At 34.3% G+C, this 24,217-nt stretch overlaps 1 protein-coding gene across 1 annotated transcript in view; it reads left to right on the forward strand.

The window, feature by feature from the left end:
- Positions 1-24,217, forward strand: part of TTC21B (tetratricopeptide repeat domain 21B) — an 82,833-nt gene that overhangs the window by 29,562 nt on the left and 29,054 nt on the right. The window contains exons 13-20 of the mRNA XM_053908064.1: positions 3,474-3,631; positions 5,374-5,598; positions 7,120-7,358; positions 8,670-8,742; positions 9,209-9,319; positions 10,020-10,158; positions 15,820-15,926; positions 22,778-22,966. Coding sequence (XP_053764039.1) covers positions 3,474-3,631; positions 5,374-5,598; positions 7,120-7,358; positions 8,670-8,742; positions 9,209-9,319; positions 10,020-10,158; positions 15,820-15,926; positions 22,778-22,966 — 1,241 coding nt within the window. The remainder of the gene's footprint in view (positions 1-3,473; positions 3,632-5,373; positions 5,599-7,119; positions 7,359-8,669; positions 8,743-9,208; positions 9,320-10,019; positions 10,159-15,819; positions 15,927-22,777; positions 22,967-24,217) is intronic.

Below are 24,217 nucleotides of genomic sequence, written 5' to 3' on the forward strand. Positions count from 1 at the left end.
AGCTAAAAAAAAAAATAACCCCAGGTTTATAACCTTAGTTTTTTAGGACACAAACAGGTGTGTGACTATACACATAATAGATCATTCTTTGTGCTTATGTTTATGTACCTTTGGTAGATGAATTGCCACACAAAGTAAATTAAGTTTGTAAAATCATAAAGAGTAGAAACCAGCTTAAAGATATTACTGTAAACAATTATTTCTTGCATGTAATGGAGAGAGAAGATTGACTTTATAATTTATCTGACTTCAGTTTTAACTGTTAAAAAAAGAACTAGGTGATCTCAAAAGTTTGTATCTCTGAAATACTCTATATGTAAGAAGTGGCTTTATAATACCTTCTTCTGATTAAGTTCTACTATTGAGCCACATGATATTTCTACTTTTCCTCTCAGTTGAAACAGTATTATCTAATAGGTGATTAAACAAAATTTGAGTTCTGTGATTAATTTATCAAACACTTACTATTTATTTTGAAAATTGATATAAATCAGTCTCAATATAGTATTACTTACTTGCCAAAGTTTCATAGATGGACACTCTTTTTAAAAAGAGCAGCCTTGGGGCGCCTGGGTGGCTCAGTTGGTTAAGTGTCTGACTTCGGCTCAGGTCATGATGTCACGATCCGTGAGTTCGAGCCCCGTTAGCTGTGCTAACGGCTCAGAGCCTGGAGCCCGTTTCAGATTCTGTGTCTCCCTCTCTCTCTGCCCCTCCCCTGTTCATGCTCTGTCTCTCTCTGTTTCAAAAATAAACGTTAAAAAAAATAATAAAAATTATAAAAATATAATATAAAAATATAATAATATAATAATATAAAATATTATAATATTATGTTATAATATTATTATAATATATATTATTATATATATTATATAATAATAATATAATAATTATATAATAATATATAATAATAATTATTATTATTAATAATAATAATAATAATTATAATTATAATTATAATTATATATAATTATATCATTATATATAATTATATATTATTATATAATAATAATAATTATTAATAATAATAATAATTATATAATAATATATAATAATTATATAATAATAATAATAATATTATATAATATTATAATATTATAATATAATAATATAAAAATATAAAAATAATAAAAATTTTAAAAAATAAAATAAAAAGAGCAGCCTGAAACCATTTGAAGTAACGCTGGCATGTGTCCAAATAACGGTATCCTGATAAATTGCCAAATGCAATGACTTCTGACCTGAGAACTACCTGGAGTTGGACCAGTCTTCACAGGTTAAGGGCACAGACACGAGCCACAAGTTCAGGGGTTGCCAAGGCCATCTGAACTTCTGACTAGCTGACTACAGATTCAGGGTTTCTATGACTCCTCAGCTTCAAATTCGCTAGAATGACTCATAGAACTGAGGAAACCACTTAATTAGAGTTTTAGTTTAGAAAAAAGATACTAATCCAAACCAGCAAAAGAGAGAGATGTACGGGGTGGGGTATGGGAGGGTCCCAAATGTGAAGCTGCCATTGTTCACTATAGAGTACACATAAACTTTCCAACATATGTGTATATGACAATACATAAAGAACATTAATAGCCAGGGAAACTCAACTCAGGTTTAGAGTTTTTAATTAGAGAATCATTATATAGGCACAGATCGAATCATTGGGTGTGTGATTGAACTCAGTCTCCAGGATCCTGCTCCCCAGTCCAAGTAGAAAACATAGTTCAAAGCCCCAACCCTCTAAGTACTTGGTTGGTCTTTCTGGCGGGGATAGTCCCCATGGAGTCATCTCCTTAACATAAGCTATCTAGGGCCGCACCATGAGTCTTCTCACTTAGGTAAATGATCAGAGCTGACCTCAAACAACAAAGATTTCCCTCTCACTTGGGAAATTCTATGATTTCAAGACTCCTTCCCAGGAAACGGGACAAAGGCCAGCCAAATTCTGTGTTACACCAGACCCTAACAAAGAGATACATGTAGGACAGAAATATCTTTCATTTTCTCCTTAAGGGAAATTGGGCTATTCTTCGATAAAAATGTGATGTTGATGTGTTCTTTGTTTATGTGGCTATTTTCCCCAACAGTGATTACCCATTTCTCATTTTTAAATATTTAGTGACCTTCTAAATACTAACTCCACACATCTTTCCCCCTCATCACCATTAAACAAAACAATAAAAATTCTGATCTCAATTATTCATACAGTCCTCATATTCTTCAGTCTCTTATTTATAAATCCTGATTCTTTTCCTATGTACTTTCCCCCTTAGCAGTAACCTCCAGGTTATCTCCTTAATTCTTTTACATGGAGGTGGTAATTTGCACACCAGGTTATTATCCTTAACCTTTCCATTTCCTTTTCTGCCTATTCGATTCTTGAGCGTTAGATCTTATCACAACAAAAAATAATCCAATATTATTTATTATGTTTGATGGTTGATTGACAAATTTTGATACTATATTTATTAAGTTATTATGCAGCCTCAGCCAGTTACTCTGTCTCTAAGAAAACTGTTTTCTGTTTATGTGGATTTTGTCATTGGTAGTTTAGGCCTTTGGGAACAGGAAGCCCTAAGTATAAGTCTTATTTGGTCTATTGAGGTATCATGTAAGGTTAAGGAGAGTAATGGAACAGAGAATAATTTAGGGCTTGCCCTTCCCCCATGCTCCTAACAAGGTTGAATGGGGAGTTGGGCTCCTATACCTAGCCAGTCTATGAGATGGCTTTGGGCAGATCACTGTAGGTTACATCACTAGAAAGTTCTTCTGGGACCTAGAGTTCATGCCCTTCCTTCTCTGAAGAGCCTCTTTTGACCCCAAGTACCAGCCTAGCCTAACAGATTCCACCCATTCTTGTCACTTTAATTTTGATCATTTCTTCCATCTAAGACCCCCAGATGTACAGAGTATGCATGCCCAAAACACTGACTATTTCAGTTGGTATTTAAAAGCATATTAAATCAGTAGTTCATATTTCTGAATGTCTGGAATATATCCTTATGCTTTTTTTGTTATTCTATATACAGTGATAAAATTTCTAGCCAAAAATAATTCCAAGACTAGATCTTCTTTGTTAATGTAAGGGACGCTACAGAATTCTACCTATTTAAATGTCTATGTTTTACAAAACTTACTGTAATAAAATTGTAAGCAAAATTTTTTTGATCAGGAAAATAAATAAAGGTACATTTATGGTCCTCTCGGTAACAACAGTAATGGACTCTGATCCATCCATTCACAGCTTTTCTCTGCCTTGCTCCTTATGGAGCTCCTTATGGACTTACAGGTATATCCTTTCATGAAGTCTAGAAGGAGGCTAGCTACCTGGTGCAGGTAGAGAGGTTACACTGCCTTATGAATAGAGAACTTTAGTTTAAATACTGGAACTCTCCATAAACTCCTCATGACCCTCTTCTCTCTCACATCTCTGTCTCTTAACCATTTGAATTACAATGCTTTGTTTCTGTCATTAGGTGACATTGAAGCAGCTTATAATTACCTGCAGCATTGCCTAGAACACAATCCTTCTTATGCAGATGCGCATCTCCTGATAGCTCAGGTTTATTTGTCTCAGGAAAAATTCAAATTGTGTTCTCAGTCACTTGAACTTTGCCTGAGCTATAATTTTAAGGTAAGTATTCCAGATTCACGTGGGAAAGGACATATCACCCTCCTTGAACCTTTAGCAGATACTTACATATTCAGCTATCTTGCATTTTTGCTTATATGTTTTGCTAATAAATGTATTTTTAATGGAAACAAGTTTGGATTCACAAGCAGTGGGAGAAAACATGGAGGCAGCTGTGGTATAATTAAAAAACTGTAAGGAATTGGACACAGAATACCTGGGGGTCAGTGTCTAGTCACTTATCTCTCTCTGAACCTGTTTTCTTTTCTATAAAACTCATATAATAACACCCTACAGTTATAATGAGCATTAAGTGCAATAATGGATGTATATAAAAATAATTATAAGCTATAGAACATTATGCCAAATATTTTTATGTGTAAGAACTTTATTTTACTGCTTTTTTCTTTCTTGGATTGTGGCTTTAATAACATCTTTTTAGAGTCATCATCAAAGAACACCTAGTCATTTTGAAAGTTCATATATGGTTTGAGGATATAAACACACTAGGTTTCTATCCAAGATATTCTGTGTTACATCCCATATCTCTAAGCATTGGGGAAAATCATAGGTTCAGGTGCTTCCTAACTACCTAGAATCATGGAGGAGCTCCTCAAACTTTGGCTTTGGTTCACAGGGTCTTGAACCCTATTATGTGAGGACGCTTCAGTGGACTGGATAATTCAAGATTTGCAGAAGGCAGTGCCTGCTTCTTATGTCACTAGTTCTCAAGACGGGTTGTACATTATGACCCCAATGCCAGTACCCTATCCCAAGAAATTGAAATCTCAGAGAGAAGAATAGACGCATGAGTAAATTTACACAAAACCCATCAGCAAATGTGATGCCTAGTTAAGGCTTAGAGCTGCAGCCTCCAGGGCAGTTGTAGCCATCCTAGACATTAGATGACTGCCACACTGCCTCATTCTGGATCATCTCCTTCCTTTGACTCCTTCTTCATTCATTTTGTCATTCTCTTATTTTTTTCTGTAAACACTTTGGATAGCCAAAATAAAGATAGAAACTTCATTGCTATAGGTTTCAGAGTAGTATCAGTGGGTAACACCAAGTTTGACTAAAATGTTCTGAAATTTTTAATCCTAAAATTAAAAAATAGAAGAAAAGGGAAAAACTGTGTTTCTAGAAATCTAATGACTTTATATCAGTACTAGAAGTCCCAGATAAATGCCTTGCCTGAAAACTAAATTTCTTAGAATATACTTGCCAGCCTTGGGGCACCTGGGGGGCTCAGTCAGTTAAGCGTCTGACTTCAGTTCAGGTCATGATTGCATGATTTGTGGGTTCGAGTCACATGTCGGGCTCTGGCTTGACACAGAGCCTGGAGCCTGCTTCAGATTCTCTGTCTCCCTCTCTCTCTGTCCCTCCCCCACTCATTCTCTCTCTCTCTCTCTCTCTCTCAAAAAATAAGATAAACATTAAAAAAAATTTTTTTAAAGAATATATTGGCTAGTCTTTTTTTAAAGTATTTTCTCTTCTATCATGGTAAAAGCCCATCACCTGGTTTGTTATCCAGAAGGATGCTAGAGAATGGCAGTTTCCTTGAATCTGGTATCACACAGTAAATGATCACAAAATTAATAAGAGGGCAAAAATAGACCTCAGGTACATAATACAGGCTGAGTGTCCTCAGAGATTCTGTTATTTTAATGTTTGGTGGATTGTAAATTATGTGTTGATGTTGTATGTATATTCTAAGGAAGTATTTCTGAATATTATTTTTTCAGGTGAGAGAATGCCCTTTGTATCATTTGATAAAAGCTCAGTCACAAAAGAAAATGGGAGAAATAGCAGAAGCAATTAAAACCCTGCATATGGCAATGAGTTTACCAGGAATGAGGAGAATTGGAGCTTCCTCAAAATCAAAACACAGAAAAACTGAAGTTGATGCAAACCATCGTTTATCAGTCTTTCTTGAGTTGGTAGAGGCTCACCGCTTAAATGGAGAACAGGTAAGTCAAGTTTTAATTCAGTAGTTCAGCTCTGAACTTTTATACAAGTGTACATATTAGTAGGAAATGGAAAAGCTAAAATTGTTTTCTTGGCCAAATGATAAAGTTTAGAAAATTTCTCATTACTTTGAACCAAATCATGTCCTTTCTTCAAGTCCCTGAAATTAAACATAATTTGTACCTGGATGGCCTTAGGTATCAGTGTACTTACATTAGCTACCAGGCAATAGAATAACATATGTGTAATATAATATGAGTAATAATATAATTTAATACGTACCATGAAATGTATGAATGTAGTATAACGTATATAGCAATATGTGTGATGATCTCAGCTACCATGAAAGGTAATAATATAATTGTCATTCTGTGAATTCCTGAAAGGACTCACACACATGCACATACACGTATGTACATGTGCACACAAGTACTACTGGAATCAAATGAAAGTACCAATCTGAAATTCTAATAGTTGAGAAACCAAAAGGAACACTTAATGAATATACCTTTGGTAAATTTATAGGGTGATCATAAAATCAAATACTTAAAATAATATATACAATAATATAATGCAGTATAATACAACATAATATTACATAATATAATATAATATAATATAATATAATAATAAATAGACAGGAAGTAGGCAAGGATGCAATTCTGAGAGAGGAGTTAAAGCCTTATAGAAAATGAAGAACTTAACATCATTTAGGTCTGTTTTTTAGATTGCAACAGTTGCTAGTCAGTTATTTTCATATTTTAGCAGAAATGAAGAAGGCTGTGTCTAGATTCTTGCCAAATCGCAAAATAATTTCTATTTCACTAATACATTAACATAAATACATAACAAGAACCAGTTCTACCACAGATAGTCGATTCTAAAATGCACTATTTTTTTCATGTTAATGTTTCTGAAATCGGAATGTCTTATATTCTCTAAAATTGATATTGATCTTAAAAGACATTTTAGTTTCATTGAGGTACAGACTTGAAAATGAGGTAATGTATTCAGCTGAGGCATAACAGAACTGCTCCTGGTATAGGGAATAAAGTAATCTGCTACTTGGTGAAGACCCATTTGGTACAGTGGATGATTGTGGACTGGATCCCATCAAGGGGGCAATAATGAACATGGCTTCTTAACTCTCCAAATTTCATTTTCCTTGCTGCAAGATGGGGGTTTTTGTGAGAGGGCTTAGAGGGGTTTTGTGAGAATTAAATGGGTTGATATAATGCTGGATACAAAGTAAATGCTTATTAAATTACAGTAGCAGGAGCTCTTTCATAGCAATTGCCATTGTCCTAGTCATGAAAACACTTTTCACCTAAAAAATATTCATACTGTCATCTGAATTTGGTCTCTGAGTTTAGTTTTAAATTTTTGTACTTTTCAGAAATCTGTCAATTTTCATCATACCTGTGCTATAATTATTGTTTATTCTGGATTAGTAGAAAATCTTCATTTCTAATGTAATTTGTTGAATATTTTGAAAGAATGTTATTTTAACTTCATCTTTATAGCATGAGGCAGCGAAAGTTATACAAGATGCCATCCATGAATTTTCTGGGACATCTGAAGAATTGCGTGTTACTATTGCTAATGCAGACCTAGCTCTGGCCCAGGGAGATGTTGAGCGAGCTTTAAGTATGCTTCGGAATGTTACCGCTGAACAGCCTTATTTCATAGAGGCCAAAGAAAAAATGGCAGATATTTATCTGAAGCACAGAAAAGAGAAAATGTTATATATTACTTGTTACAGGTAAATGATTATTTCAACCCATTGTATTTTGACACATTTACTTCTTAAAATTAGTTCCCAGATTTATTTCTTCTTTCTTTAACTGCTTTACAGAGATATTTCATAGACCCTTTCCTTAATATGTTCTACTACCAACCACAGTCACACTAACCAAGCAACTCACTCTCCTAAGACATAAATCATTAATGATGATGATTATTTTGTGGCTTACTCTAGATTCTTAACTCTCCTCCTTCATTTGATGTTATTTCTAGACCTTAAACCTTTCTGTTTGGGAAGGGGAAAAGCAACTGTTACATATATTCTAATAGCTTAAGAAAACTATAATATAACAACAATTCAGGGGCTAAATGGTCATATTTAATGCTCAGCATAATAGTTATAGCAGTAGAAAATTATGACTTAGTATACACCACGCCAAGGTATGGATTACAAATTTTCCTTGGTGAAAGGGCAGGTGCATTATGTCATACACTGGTGCTCTTATTGGGATCGACAACACGCACAGGTTGTTCTTACTCTTATAAACATACAAGCACACACTTCATGTAAGAAGAGATCAACACTCTTATCTGTTGAGAACATAGCACAGTGTTGATGAATTATTTCATTGGCTCATCTATATCATGTAAATATCAAAACTTAGAAAGCTGTTCAGGTTCTTTGTAGGTGCTGAGTGATTCGAAGAAACTGAGCAGCACCTGTGTATGGGTAGATGAACTGGAGGTCCTAGATCTTATTCCCTGTGATGTTTCCAAAAGATCAGCACCGTCATCTCTCATGATCAGAAGATATTTAAAAATAAGATTGATTTGTTTTGGATGCCCTATAGTATAATAGTTAAAAGCATAGGTCTTGTTTCAGGCAGATCTGACACATTAGTTATAGACTTCAATTCTTAGTGTCATGTATAAAGTTATACCTCGCATATAGTTTTTGGACCAATTGAGTGAGATGCTGTACATTACTGATAGCGTCACATCCTGTTTTGGTGCCTTCGCTCCCACATCATTTCAAAATTAAAGGTAAAAAAATGTATTTTCATATAATGAGAGCTTATATGTTTACTGTCTACCAGTACTCTTGTTACCTGCATATCAAAAAATGGAAAGATTTAATGGAAAAAAAAAAGTTGATCTAGCATAAATAGTCTGGGTATGAATGGGTTGGTTTTTTTTTTTTCTTTTACAATGTAGAAGATACTCTGAAAGCTATGGCTTAATTGAAATAAGTAAACTTACTTTTTATTTAATTCTTTTGGAAGAAGATATTTATATTCAGGATACTAACTAGAATTGGTCTGATTTCTAGAGAAATTGCTGAGAGAATGCCCAGCCCTCGTTCTTTTCTTCTCCTTGGTGATGCATACATGAATATACAAGAGGTAAAGTTTCTGATGCTACTGAACTTAGATTTAAAAAACAAACAAACGAAAAAAAAACTCCTTTTTGTGATTGGCGTAATATTCTATTTAAAGGAATGTTTTAAGTGTTATTTAAAGATCCAGTCATTACAGTAAAAAGGAAATAACCATTATAGTAAAAAAAGTTGTTTTCAAACTGAGATCCAGTAATTTAGCATTATCATTATTTGAAATAGATAGGATACCAGAAACAAGGTAAGAGTCTCTTTTAAACAGAAAAATGAAGAGAGCCAGTAATGAGTTACACCTACACTAGTGACTGTCACCTATCTGACAGTGGTAATGTTTCTAGACTTTACTATGTACTTTATTTGTCTCACTGAGTGAGTACTGCAGATACAGAGCTCAATTACAGAAATGTTGCCCTTTAAAAGGATCCAGCTAAGCTGTTTATTCATTGCTTATTTTTTGTATCTGCCAACATTAGCCAGAAGAAGCCATAATAGCGTATGAGCAAGCATTAAATCAGAATCCCAAAGATGGAACACTGGCAAGCAAAATTGGGAAAGCGCTTGTCAAAACTCACAACTACTCAAAGGTAAGTACTTTATGTACTTGAGATATGCCTATTCGATTAAATGTTTCAAACCCTGCTCTCTGAGAAGTCTGCAGCAAGCACTGTTTGTATCTTGATGGTTATAAACTCCAAATTTATATTCACAAACTGGAATTTATGTTAAAGATTTTGTCAGTGTCTCAGATTCTTGACCACTGCATTTTGCAAAGACTGGAGCCTAAAATTTACTTCTGGCTTCATCTTGCACCTAAACCCTGCAACCAGTCAATTGTGATAACATTATATTTCTTTCATTATAGGACAAAGCATAATAGCTGTCCTTTCTAATGAACCAGTTTTGGTAAGCCATGTGCTTTTATTTCCCTCTAGTAGGGATAATGGATTTTCCTTTAGTTGTTATATTCTTGTTCTATTCCTGGTAACTACTGAACATATATATTTGCATTCAATGCATTCAATGGCCTCTGGAATAAAACTGGTAAAAAAAAAAAAAAAATTCACCAAGCAGTTTTCATTAACTGCTTTTCATAAGAAATGCCAGTTGCCTTATGTGATGTTTGATTGTCTAAAAAATGGCATATTTAACTGATAGGTACATGCCTGAGTTTCTGCTAGGTTATTTCCAATTTTTCTATGCTTTAAATCTATAATGTATAAAATATCTATGCTTGAACACCATTCTCATTGCCTTATTTTCCTAACTGAAACGGATTTTGTTTAGGCAATCACTTACTATGAAGCCGCTCTGAAAAGTGGACAACAAAATTATCTTTGCTATGACCTGGCTGAGCTTTTATTAAAATTGAAATGGTATGACAAAGCAGAAAAAGTTCTTCAACATGCTCTAGCTCATGAGCCTGGTATGAAAGTCTTTCTGATTTGAAAAAAAAGTATACCATATCTGATATGTCTGATCTATTTTATTTTTATATTATATAAATGTTCATTTGTATTCTCGGTATTATATATGTGAGGTTGGTTAATTCATTATCAGAATGTCACTCTACTAAAATAGGACATTTGAATGATCTAATAACAGATTTATGAAACAGTTAATTGTGCCATAGATACTTTACTTTCCAGAATAATGTGAAACTACATCTGATGTTTAGACAAGTAAACATTTTTATAATCTTTCCTCTTAAGTTTTTTTTTTTTTTAAATTCAACACAATCCAAGAATATAATGTGTAAGTCTCCAGTTTCTCATGTGAATTCTACTTGCCCTCTTCTCAAACTACCTTCCTAGAGGTAATACCATTTTTGTGTTTCAGTGTATATGTAAGTACATAAGTATAATATGCATAATTTTTCTTTTTGAGTGTATTGTTCTTCCTATTCTGGAATTTTTTCCCCAGATAGCATATTCCAGATGTTAGTACATTCATATCATTCTAATGGCATCATAATATTCTATAACTCAACAGTTTTTTTTTTATTATGACTCCATGTTTTTCTCTTTTAACTTTCTTTCAATTATTGGACTTTTTTTAAGTTTATTTATTTATTTTTGAGAGAGAGTACAAGCAGGGGAGGGACAGAGAGAGAGAAAGAGAGAGAGAGAATCCCAAGCAGCCTCTACACTCTGCACTGAGCATGTCATGGGGCTCGATCCCATGAACTGTGAGATCATGATCTGAGCTGAAAGCAAGAGTGGGATGCTTAACCAACTGAGCCACACAGATGCCCCCAATTATTAGATATTTAGCTGATTTTCCATTATTTTAATATTTATAAACTATGTTACAGTGAGTATCCTTGTATTTCATTCTTTGGTATATAGTTGCTTATATCCTTTTTTTTTAGTACTCTTTTTTAAAAATTTTTATTTAATTTATTTTTTAATTTACATCTAAGTTAGTTAGCATATAGTGCAACAATGATTTGAGAAGTAGATTCCTTAATGTCCCTTACCCATTTAGCCCATCCCCTTCCCATAACCCCTCTAATAACCCTCTGTTTGTTCTCCATATTTATGAGTCTCTTATGTTTTTATCTCCCTCCCTGTTTTTATATGATTTTTGCTTCCCTTATGTTCATCTGTTTTGTATCTTAAAGTCCTTATGTGAGTGAATCATATGATATTTGTCTTTCTGTGACTAATTTCGCTTCGCATAGTACCTCTAGTTCCATCCACGTAGTTTCAATGGCAAGATTTCATTCCTTTTGATTGCCGAGTAATACTCCACTGTATGTATACACGACATCTTCTTTATCCATTCATTCATTGATAGATATATGGACTCTTTCCATACTTTGGCTATTGTTGAAGTGCTGCTGTAAACATTGGGGCGTGCATGTGCCCCTTCGAAACAGCATACCTGTATCCCTTGGATAAATACCTAGTAGTACAGTTGCTGGGCCGTAGGGTAGTTCTGTTTTTAATGTTTTGAGGAACCTCCATACTGTTTTCCAGAGTGGCTGCACCCGTTTACATTCCCACCAGCAGTGCAAAAGAGATCCTTTTTCTCTGCATCCTCACCAACATCTGTTGTTGCCTGAGTTGTTAATGTTAGCCATTCTGACAGGTGTGAGGTGGTATCTCATCGTGGTTTTGATTTGTATTTCCCTGATGATGAGTGATGGGGAGCATTTTTTCATGTGTCGGTTGGCCATCTGGATGTCTTCTTTGGAGAAGTGTCTATTCATGTCTTTTGCCCGTTTCTTCACTGGATTATTTGTTTTTTGGGTGTTGAGTTTGATAAATTCTTTATAGATGTTGGATAGTAACCTTTATCTGATATGTCGTTTGCAACTATCTTCTCCCATTCCGTTGGTTGCCGTTTAGTTTTGCTGATTGTTTCCTTTGCTGTGCAGAAGCTTTTTATTTTGATGAGGTCCCAATAGTTCCTTTTTCCTTTTGTTTCCCTTGCCTCCGGAGATGTGTTGAGTAAGAAGTTGCCGTGGCCAAGATCAGAGAGGTTTTTGCCTGCTTACATTTAGGTCTTTCATCCATTTAGAGTTTATTTTTGTGTGTGGTGTAAGCAAGTGGTCCAGGTTCATTTTTCGGCATGTCACTATCTAGTTTTCCTGGCACCACTTGCTGAATATCAATTCCATTGGGTATTCTTTCCTGCTTTGTGAAAGATTAGTTGGCCAGACATTTGTGGGTCCATTTCTGGGTTGTCTATTCTGTTCCATTGATCTGAGTGTCTGTTCTTATGCCAGTACCATACTGTCTTGATGATTACAGCTTTGTAATATAGATTGAAGTCCGTACTTGCTTATATTTCTTAAGAGTAAGATGCTAAGTCAAAAAAGTATGTGCATTTAAAATTTAACTGGAGGGCAGTTGTTGGGTCTTGTATGTAAGCCAATTTGACAATAAATTGTATTCATTAAAAAAAATAATAAAAATAAGATAAATTTAACTGGATACTATCTAAATTGCCTTCTTATAAGTTGGTACAAATTTGCCTTTTTTTTTTCTTTTTGGGGAGAGAGAGGGAACAAGCAGGGGAGGGGCAGAGGGAAGAAGAGAGAGAGAATCCCAAGCAGGCTCCACTCCCAGCGCAGAGCCTGATGGCAGGCTCACTATCACGACTGAAAGATCATGACCTGAGCTGAAATCAAGAGTTGGAGACTTAACCGACTGAGCCACCCAGGCACCCCTATACAAATTTGCTTTTTAAAGATTGTTATTTTAAAATAAAATCTAGTGCTTACTCATTGTCAAAATTTAAAGATTACAGAAGTGAGTGAAAGTTGTGTTGTCCCAGCTTTCCAGAAAAAAAAAAAAACACATTTACTTTGTGTATCATCCTAATTAGTGTCTCTGCCATGCCTCTCTTTGTCTCTCTCACACAGAATTACATACCACATTTTTCCTGCCAAAATGGGATCATATTATACTGTACATCTACAGTAGACATTTTTCACTTAATAGCTTCTCTTCATGTTGGCAAATATAGCTTTTCTTTATTTTCTTTAGTATAGGTATTCTATATCTTGATATAATAATTTATTTGATGAGTCCCTTATTGATAGACATTTAGACTGAAGAAAAGTTGAAGACAATATGAGATAAGCTTCTTTATATACCTCTGAGTTGAGTTGTGCCGCATCATTGTTTCTTAAGGTCAAAAATGTCCCATCATTGTGTTGTATTAATTATAGGGGAGAAAACCACTTCAATTTGAATTTCTTTGATAATCGATAAGGTTAGGCATCATTCCATGTCTAGATCACATTTCCTTCTAGGATGTTTTCATTTATATCCCTTGCTTTGACCCTGAACCTCTGATTAATCATCTGTCACCTGTTAGTCATTTGCAGACATTTTCTCCTGAGCCTATCCCTTTTTTTGTTTTTTTAATTGAATTTGTCATTTCCTTAGTCAAATAGAATAGCCAATTATTATATATACCAGCCTTTCCTTTTTTTGAGTCCTGAATTTCCTCTCATACTCAGAAACTATCTTCCTTCATCTTAACATCATAAAAATACTCTTTTATATTTTCTGTAATTTTTGTAGAACTTTAGTCCATGTACAGTTTTTACTATATAGTTTCCCAAATGGAGACCAATTTTATTTCTGTGCCATTTATTGAGATGCCATCTTTGTCACATAATAAACTTATTTGTATGTATGACTAATTCTGAGAATCTTCATTTTGTTGCCCTGCGTTATTTTTCTTTTGCCAGTATCCTATCCACTGTAGCTTTAAAATGTCTTCAGAGGTGTCTGGGTGTCTTAGTCAGTTAAATGTCTGACTCTTGATTTTGGCTCAGGTCACGAGCTCATGGTTTGTGAGTTTGAGCCCTGCATTGGTCTCTGTGCTGACAGAACCACAGAGCCTCTTTGGAATTCTCTCTCTCCCTCTGTCTTTGCCCATCCCCTGCTTGTGCACACTCTCTCTCTCTCTCTCTCTCTATCTCTCTCCCTCAAAATAAATAAATAAATATTTTTTAAAAAATAAAATGTGTTTGGGTATATGATAAGGCCAGCCCACTCGAAGTTTTCTAGGATTTTCAAAAATAGTATTTTCATTTAGCTTTGATGAGGTTGGTGCTTAAATTTACCTAATTTTGGGTTTATTCACCATATAAAGTATTAGTCCATAAAAATATTTGCATGGGTTTGTCAGACCTTGCTTGAAACACTACAGATAGCCTTAAATGTGCATATGCATTTTTGAAAAGGTTGTAGAGGAAGAATGATTCAAGTAGCATATTTTACTTATATGGGTATAAATTTATTACACTTACGTAATATAAATGCTTTCGTGTAATAAATATTTGTTGAGCACACCCCATTGTGCACTTAGATGCCTTCATGTGCATTTCATTATATACTGTTTCATTAATGTCCACATTCATTTTTGAGGCAATTATAATTCCCATATTTAAATTAAAACCTAAGACTCTGTTTCCTTGACATATCTAACTTAATCTAGCTGAAGTAGCCAGCACCTGGATTCTAATAAACATCTTAAACTTAGCATGTCTGAAACAGAATTCCCGATCTGCCTCCCCACATCTGTCCTGCATGCAACCTTCATTGTCTCAATAAGAGCTTTATCCCTCTAGTCATTGCTGAAAGCCCGGATCCTAGCCATCACCCTGTCCCTGCCTGTAGGAAATCCTGTTGATTCCCCTTAGGCTGGGGTTTTAAAGAAATAATATATATAAACCACTTTGATGTATATGTGGCACAAAATCAAGAGTCAGACACTTAACCGACTGAGGCACCCCAGGTGCCCCTCAGACTGATCATTTTTAGATTTCTTATGTGAGGTTGAATGGCTATGTTTTTAAGTAATTTGTTCATTTCATGAACTTGATAAATAGTAGAAGAAACATTTTCTTATTTATGTACGGTTCTATTATTGCTCTTAAATCACAAGATAATAATACCAAATATTTAAATAGCACTTACCATGTACTAGACTATTTTAATTGCTTTGCATATGCACACTTGTTTCATAACTTACTTTTTAAGTTTTACAACAACCCTATGAGATGGGTACTATTCTTTCCCTTATTTTACAGATGAAAGGGAAACACAAAATGTATAAGTATCTTGTTCAAAGTTAAATAGCTAGTAAGTGATAAGGACTAGATTTGAAACCAGACAGATTGCCATCAAAGTCAGTGCTCTTAGTGACTGTACTTCATTGCTTATCAAGTGTCTATTATTTTAAAAACAGCCATTATCTTCCTAATTGCATGTAGCAACTACTCTATCTTGTTTTTTAATGATTTCAATCAGCATAAATGTTTATACAGTTAAAAATGAAAATTGAAATTCTTACATGTATTGTTACATTGTTATCTCTTAATATAAGTCTAAGAAAAACCTTGTTATTATCCAGTTCCTTAGCTTTTCTTCCAGCTAGTTTTTATCCTAAATCTTTTTTCTTTCTTTAATTTGGCCATCCCTCAGTTAACTGACTGAAAGTTTTTCAACTTTATTCACTATTTCTCAAAATCATTCTTTGTAAAGACCTGTTTCAAAACTTGTAGAAAAATGTAAACGTTTATTTAAAAATGACTATTTGTTCCCAATACCTTCTCTCATAGTAAATGAACTGTCAGCTCTCATGGAGGATGGACGTTCTCATGTTCTCCTAGCAAAAGTTTATAGTGAAGTGGAAAGACCTGGTGATGCCATAGCTTCATTACAACAGGTAAATGTACTTGTGAGTGCTTGTGGGGTGTCGGAGGGGAGGGGAGAAGGGAATACATCACGGGTAGGAGAAAGACCAGTTATTTTGGCCCAACTACCACAGAAAATAAGTCAAAATAGAAATAATGATCAAATGCCAATGGATTGTACTGTTTAAATGTGTTATTGATAATCATTGTAACAACTACAGCAAGTTAATATTTTTAATCCACTTTTGTAGGTAAGGAAGCTTGGTTTAATAATTTGTATAAAATCACATGACCAGGGTCATAGGCAGGATTTGAATTCAGTTTTTTCTACTTTTGTTTATTTATATCTACCTTAGTTTCCCTTAATATTTTGGAGGTTTTCAGAGGAGAGGTTTTATACACATTTCCTTAGATATATTCCTAGGCAGCTGATGGTTTTTGATGATTTTTCAACTTCTAGTTTGCTATTAGTTTTTTTATAAATGACTTAAGTTTTATCTACTGCACTTTCTGCATTAATCAAGATGGTCGCATGAATCTTCCTTTTTTTCTTGTTAATGTGGTGTATTAAATTGGTTTTCAAATGTTAAACCACCCTTATATTTCTTAAATAAATGTCACTTTGTTTTTTTGTTTTTTTTAAAGATATTGCTGGGATTTAAAGATACTAATACTTTGTCTAAAATTTGTATATCTATGTTCGTAAGGGAGATTGGATCTCTAAGACTTGCTGTTTCTTTAATATTTGGAGTAATTCAAAATTAAAACCATTTCTACCTCAAGGCTTTGTTGATGGCAAGTTTTTATTAAAGGATTCCACTGAGGGTTTCAGACTGATCATTTTTTTAAAGTTTATTTATTTTAAAAGAGAGAGCACACAGGTAAAGGGCAGAGAGGGAGACTGCCAGTGCAGAGTCTTACACGGCGCTCGAACCCACAAACCGTGAGATCATGACCTGAGCCAAAATCAAGAGTCAGACACTTAACCGACTGAGGCACCCTAGGTGCCCCTCAGACTGATCATTTTTAGATTTCTTATGTGAGGTTGAATGGCTATGTTTTTAAGTAATTTGTTCATTTCATTAATTGTCAAATTTATTGACTAAGATTTGTTCATTGTATCTTATTTTTTGAATGTCTGCAAGTGCTATAAAAATATCTTCTTTTATGGCCCCGATACTGATGATTTTATTTTCCTTCTACTATTAATGATCAGTTGCACGAGGAGTTTATTAATATTTTCAGAGAACCAATTTTTCCCTTTTCTGGCTTCATTAAATGTTTTCCCTTTATCTCATTAATTAGTTTCCTCTACTTTCTTTGGATGTGGTTTGCTGATCTTTGCCTAGCTTATTGATGAATTATTGTTGGATAATGGATTAGTTAGCCTTAGTTCTGTTCTTACTATTTAAGGTGAAAATTTTTCTCAAAGCATTGCTTTAGCTACCTCTCACAAGTTTATTATTATTCAGTTCACAATATTCCTCATTTCCCCTTTGATTACTTCTTTAACCATGGGTTATTTAGAAGTGTAGTATTTAGTTTCGAAACAGTTCTGATTTTCTTGTTACCTTTTTTTTTTTTTTAATACCTCTTAATCCCTTTCACCTATTTTGCCCATTCCACTACTCCCTCCCTTCCGGCAACCACTAGTTCTCTGTATTTGAGTATTATCTTTTGGATATTGATTTCTAGTTTAATTCCACCGTGGTCAAAGACATACTTTGAATGATTCAATCCTTTGATATTTGTTAAAGCTTGTTCTGTGTCCTACATTATAATCAGTTTTGGTATAGGTTCCGTGTGGATTTGAAATAATGTGTTTCTGGCATTACTGAGCACTTAGTTCAACATATGTCGTTCGGGTCAGATTTGTTAGTTGATTTATCCTACATCTTTGCTGCGCTTGAAGTGGAACATAGAGTACTTCATTACTAATCCTATATGCTTTCTAGAATACCACACTGCTTGACACCTTTTGACCTAATTTTCATGTACCCAGAAGAATTCTCCATTCTCCAAATAATTTATCAAATGTTTTGATTTTGAGCTTTAGCTAACAGTGGTGTGTGTGTGTGTGTGTGTGTGTGTGTGTGTAAAATAACCTGTATTTCAGTAATTTGCCCAATATGTCCAATAATTTTTTTTATTCTAGTTATGAATGAATTGATCTTGGACTATTAGATTTCTATGATACTCATTAAATTTCTGTGATACCCATCTAAGTTTATGATTTCATTAAAATATGTAATCTTTAAAGTGTTAATATCTTATCCTTAATTGGTATGGTTTTATCCCTATTTTTCTATCACATGATAAGAGAATTTCACCTAACCCTAGGTTAGCTACCATTAGCTACAAGAAAAATGTAATTTTGGTAAATTTAGACTTTTAAAATATTTTAGAAGTGAATTTGGCTTATTTTACTTTTTTGTAAGTATTATTAGTCCCAGCTGCCTTGGTTATATGAGTCCTTGTGTTGTATGGGCAGATAAATCAAGCAACACTGAGAACAAACAGTATACATGGCTAGACAATGCCAGTGGGCCAAATTTAAATAATTTTAAGTTTATATGTTATAGCACTGAGATTATTCATCTTTAATAAAATTTAAAGAGCCCTAAAATTCTTCCCAATTGTTAACATTCTATGCTTTCTGATCTCCAAAAAGATAAATCCTGAATTATAATTCAAACAGAAACTTATAAATATAGTCAAAAGTTTTTGATATTTTAAGTTCATTTATTCAGGACCCATTACTGAGCCTAATCTCCACCTTATGGAACTTTAGTAGTCCCGTCATAGTATTTTTGCATAATTGCTAAACATTATAGGCCGTGGCAGAACTGCTACATTTAGGGAAACCCCAAGTCTTATTAATTGTACTTTCTAAAGATTTCAGATTTCTGAAATAACTCCACATTTTTTCATCTTGTCATCTTTCTGTTACCTTTTAGCCCTGTCCAGCATTATCTTTTGCCCAGACTCCAGGAGCCTCTTAACTAATCCCCATCCTCTTCCAATCTTGTTTCATTCCAGTTCTCCACAACACCAGAGTAATTGCTCTAAAGGGCAGACCTGATGTTGTCATCCTGTTGTTTATAAACATGTAGTAGTAACTACCCTATGTTAAAAACTGCCCTCTAGAATAAAAAGCAAATTATTTAACAAGCTTACCTGATGTAAATTATCTCTGTATTTCTAGCCATTTTTCCTTCTAATTCTTTGGTCAAATAATAGTATCCCACACCTTCTTCCTTCACCTGTCATTCCTAATGCCTGTAATCCATCCCATCTCCTTTCCTTCTCCCAAAGTCACATGGGAGTACTACCAGTAATTCTTCAAGTCTCACTTGATCTCCAAGATTAGGTTAGGTCTCCTATTATGTAATCCCAATGCGACTGGTATTTCCCAGCCATAAAACAGGACCCTCATAATTTGCCGTAATTATTTTATTATCTGTCTTCATGCTAAAATTAAAATTTCCATGAGTGTAGGTGTAGTTCCATGTTTTGTGACCCTAGCAAATGCTTGCTTCATTAGTTTACTATGCTGTGTAACAAATCGCCACAAATTGTAGTCAATGAAAACAATACACACGTTTATTTTTTCACAGTTTCTGTGGGTGTGTATTCTGGGCATGGTTTAGCTGGGTCCTCTAAAAGGTGTCAGGACAGTCAAGGTGTGGCCAGGGCTGGGTTCTCATGTGGAGACTTGTCAGGTGGAGGATCTACTTCTAAGCTTAAATGGGTTGTTAGCAGAATTCATTTCCTCAAGGCTGTGAGACTTAGGGCTCCAAGTTCCTGTTTGCTTCTTGCAGATCCTAGAGGTTCATCAGCTCCTTGCCTGGTACGCCAGCTAATAGGGTCACTTAGTTCTTCAGAGCCAGCATGGAATAAGTCTACTAACAGAGTCTTATGAAATGTAATCATGGGGGTGACATTCCATCATATTTGCCATATTCTATTGGCTACAAGTAAGTTATAGGCCACACCTCCCACAAAGAGGGGTGATTAATACAAGGAAGTGAACATCAAGAGGTGGGGATCATGGGAGTCATCCTAAAAATCTGTCCACCATGACAGGTGCTTGAAATTTTAGTTGAATGACTGAAAGGAAACCATACATTTTTTTAAATTTTTTTAAATGTTTATTTATTTTTGAGAGAGAGAGAGAGAGAGAGATAGAGCACAAGCAGGGTAGGGGTAGAAAGGGAGGGAGACACAGAATCTGAAACAGGCTCCAGGCTCTGAGCTGTCAGCACAGAACTCGACATAGGGCTCAAACTCAAGAATTGTGAAATCATGACCTGAGCCAAAGTCAGACATTTAACCAACTGAGCCACCCAGGCGCCCCGTGAAAACCATACATTATTTTAATGCTTTAATTGCAGGAACAATTACACGGGAAAAAAATCACTTTTTATCATCTTAACCATTTTTTCTGTGAAAATAAAATCTAAATAAATTAAATACAAACAACCTATATGTCATAAAACACTAACAATTTTGTGACTTTTAACTTAGTGTAGCTTTAATTACTACGGACAGATTATATTTATTTTTGCTTTTTTTCACTTAACATTCATGTGGCTTTTTCCCTGATGTCTATGTAGCTCCATCTTCCTCATATAAAATATAATGTGACATTCTGACTTTATTGGTAAGTTTTATTTTGATATGGCTTTCAGTAAGATACATATACAACAAGGCTATTGAAATATAAAAGGAAAATTAAGAAGTCTATGAAATAAGATGTTTGTATGTCATTCTACCCAAGGGTTTTATGGAATTTACAAGAATATTATAAAATAAGGAAAGAAAGTAAATGCATTGACAATCAAAGTTAATATAGTTATTTTAACAGACAGTTAAATTTAGCTTTAATCTTTCTGGAACCCAAGAAAAAAACATAGGAAATGGTGTCAATTCTTCAAGAAAATTTTATTCTGTATGAAAATATTTTCTAATCATTATATACTCACAATCATTGACTGTTCTTTTATGAAATGACTTTAATAGGAAATGCAAAAACTTTTGCTCAAAAAATCTTCCCTGATTATTTGCCTTCAAGAAAATGCAAAGCAGGGCACTTGGGTGGCTCAGTTGGTTAAGCATCCTACTTTTGATTTCAGCTCAAATCATGATCTCATGGTTGTGAGATCAAGCCTCACCTCAGGCTCCATGTAATGGAGCTACCTGAAGATTCCCTGTCTCTCCTTCTCCCTCCTAAATAAATAAGTAGATAAATAAAGTGTTTATCTAGAAGTTAAGCTAATGAGGTCCACTCATCTGACTTTGTAGCAATTTAATTGATGCAGAGATAAAACTTAGGCTATCTCGAGAATGAATTGTGTACCGTTTAGACCTAGGGTGACCAAAGAATTTATCATTCTAGCCAAAATACTTTTGAGAGAGAAAGAAGGCAGAATTAATAATAACCTGGCACAACAGATATAAAAGGTACTGCCAGATGGAACGATACATTCACTCTATTTAGACAGTTGTTTCAGAGTTTTTTGTCTATGAGTGTGTGTTTGTGAATATGTGTGCAAAACTATGCACACCAATATAGGTATGTATAAAAAACATCAAATACACAAATGTACACATACCTCTGCACTTAAGCATACATTCATATAAGCAAAATAAAAATTTCATGAAACAATATTAACCTTTACCACATGCTATATATACCCATGTTTTCTAATCTTTCCTCTTTCATTTCCAAAAGAATGCTTATTATGACACCTTAAATTAATGTTACGACCTACGGTTCTAAAAATACTCTGCTTTAGACCATCTTCGTCAAATACCAGTTGTCAACCAACATTCTGACAGGAGTCCCCAGAAGGGCTCCCTGTGTGTAGCATAATGTGTGGCAGATGGTGGGCATTTTACTCTTTGTTAAATGAATGCATGAATGCCTTAGTGGATGGTTATCTATAGCTCAAAGTTAAATTATATTGTGAAGGCCTAAAACGTAGGACTTCTCTGTCATTTACAAAAGGAAGGTCTCAATGTTTCACAAATCAAACATGTAGGTAGGTGATAAGGCTGATATTCTAGTTTAACAACCTGCTCTACATTCTTACCTTGACAGAGGCCCCTACCTCCTTTCTGGGTATCTGTGTATAGTGTTGGACCTTATAAATATACACCATCAGTTCGTTGGTCATTTCCCCATCATTAGACATTTGAGTTGCTTTCAGATTTCTTATTTTTTGTTGTTTCTTTTTTTGTTTTTACAACAAATAACAGAGATTGTTTTTTTTTCTTTTTAACAGATAACATGTTTCCTTTTTTTCTTCTAAGTAACATCCATAATACCTTCCCAAAAGTGGAACAACTAAGTTCAGTAGTTTGATTCGTTTTATCGAGTTAGCATGTTTTGCTAGGATGCTCTCCAAGAATGTTTGGACTCACTCGTTTGTCATCACCGATATATGGATGTACTTACTGCCTGAAACCTTCCAATATTTGATTTAATAATTTTTAGATACTACTTGATTAATTTAATAAACATTTTATATTTCCACGTATTTAATTGCAGCATCTAGACTATTTTTCATATATTTGTTTCATGCCTGCATTTCCTCCTTAGTGAGCCTTCTGTACATATCCTTATAACAGTGGGAAAAGACTCAGTAATTTTATTATACTTTGTTTGGAAAGATATGTGCATGCTGGCTCATTTGCAAACAAGCACATGTTTAAGACCTCAATTAAGACATTTTCTTTGGATCAGGCTTTGTTAGATTTAAGGCCAATAATGCTTAAATATATCTTCTGTAAATGTATGCCGTGTGTGAGTTATTGATAATTGTTTAACTTATTTTCCATTTCTTTTTTAAAATTCCTTTTTATCCTTATTTTCTTCTAGGCTCGAGAATTACAATCTCGGATACTAAAACGTGTTCAGATGGAACAGCCAGACGCAGCTTCTGCACAGAAGCATTTAGCAGCTGAAATTTGTGCAGGGATTGCCAAACATTCTGTTGCTCAGCGAGACTATGAAAAAGCAATTAAGTTTTATAGAGAGGCTCTTGTTCATTGTGAAACAGATAATAAGGTCAGAACCTTTATAAAATTTTCACCGCCTTTTATTCCAGATGTCATCTAATTGCCCCAGATGTAAAATTCTTCCCAGCTTGTTTGTAAAAAAAATAAATATAATAAAAATACAAGCTAAAAAATTAATATTATTTCTAGAAATTCTTCAAAATGCCTTATGTAATAATGTCAGAGTCTAAAACTTATTGTGGAAGAAGTAACATAAAATAAATCAGTAAGCTCTTTGGTTTTTTTGATATTAATCTATGTTTTAATAATCACTCTAAAACAATTTCTCAGTCTCGAATATCTCGATCTTCATGATTCAGTTCAGTTTACTAAACTGCTATTGAACACCTCTGTATTTCAATTGCTATTTGGTGCTGGATATGCAGAAAAGTGACTAGATTGAATCTCTTACCTAAAGTGGCACAGCATGAGAATAACTGTAAGGATAATACTGGTAAAGAAAACTTCTATACGTGTCTGGTTATGTAAATTAAAATGCTGTTCCTCTCTCAAATCTAGATAGATGATTAATTTAAAAAAATTAATATATGGCTAAATACTTCTTTTTTTCTTTTCTTTTTTTAACTGAAATCCCAGTTAGTTAACATACAGCATAATAATAGTTTCAGGTGTACAATATAGTGATTCAGCAATTCATACAACACCTAGTGTTCATCACAAGTACCCTCCTTCATCCCCATCCATACCCCCACCCACCTCCCCTCTGGTCACCATCAGTGTGTTTTCTACAGTGAAGAGTCTGTTTCTTGGTTTGCCTCTATCTCTCTTCTTTTTTTTTTTTTCCCTTTGCTTATTTGTTTTGTTTCTTAAATTTCACACATGAGTGAAATCATATAGTATTTGTCTTTCTCTGATGAATTTATTTCATGATGCAGGAGAAAAGACAACTATATTTTAGAATTTAAGGTTTTATTTTTTTTTCAATGTTTATTTTTTTTAGAGAGAGAGACAGAGTGTGAGTTGGGAAGGGGCAGAGAGAGGGAGACACAGAACCTGAAGCAGGCTCCAGGCTCTGAGCTGTCAGCACAGAGCCCGATGCAGGGCTCGAACACTTGAGCTGCGAGATCATGACCTGAGCTGCTTAACCAACTGAGCCACCCAGATGCCCCAAAATTTATGGTTTTGAATTGAACATTGTAAAATGAATACAACTCTTTCAGATGTAAGGCAAAAATAACCCTTAAGGCATAGCCAAATAGGTACCTTGTATAGTGGTGGTTAAAGGAGTTAGAATCATGTT

Source organism: Panthera pardus, unplaced genomic scaffold (assembly GCF_024362965.1).
Source record: "Panthera pardus isolate Hobbes unplaced genomic scaffold, ASM2436296v1 HiC_scaffold_10, whole genome shotgun sequence".
In the NCBI taxonomy this organism is placed as follows: Eukaryota; Metazoa; Chordata; class Mammalia; order Carnivora; family Felidae; genus Panthera; species Panthera pardus.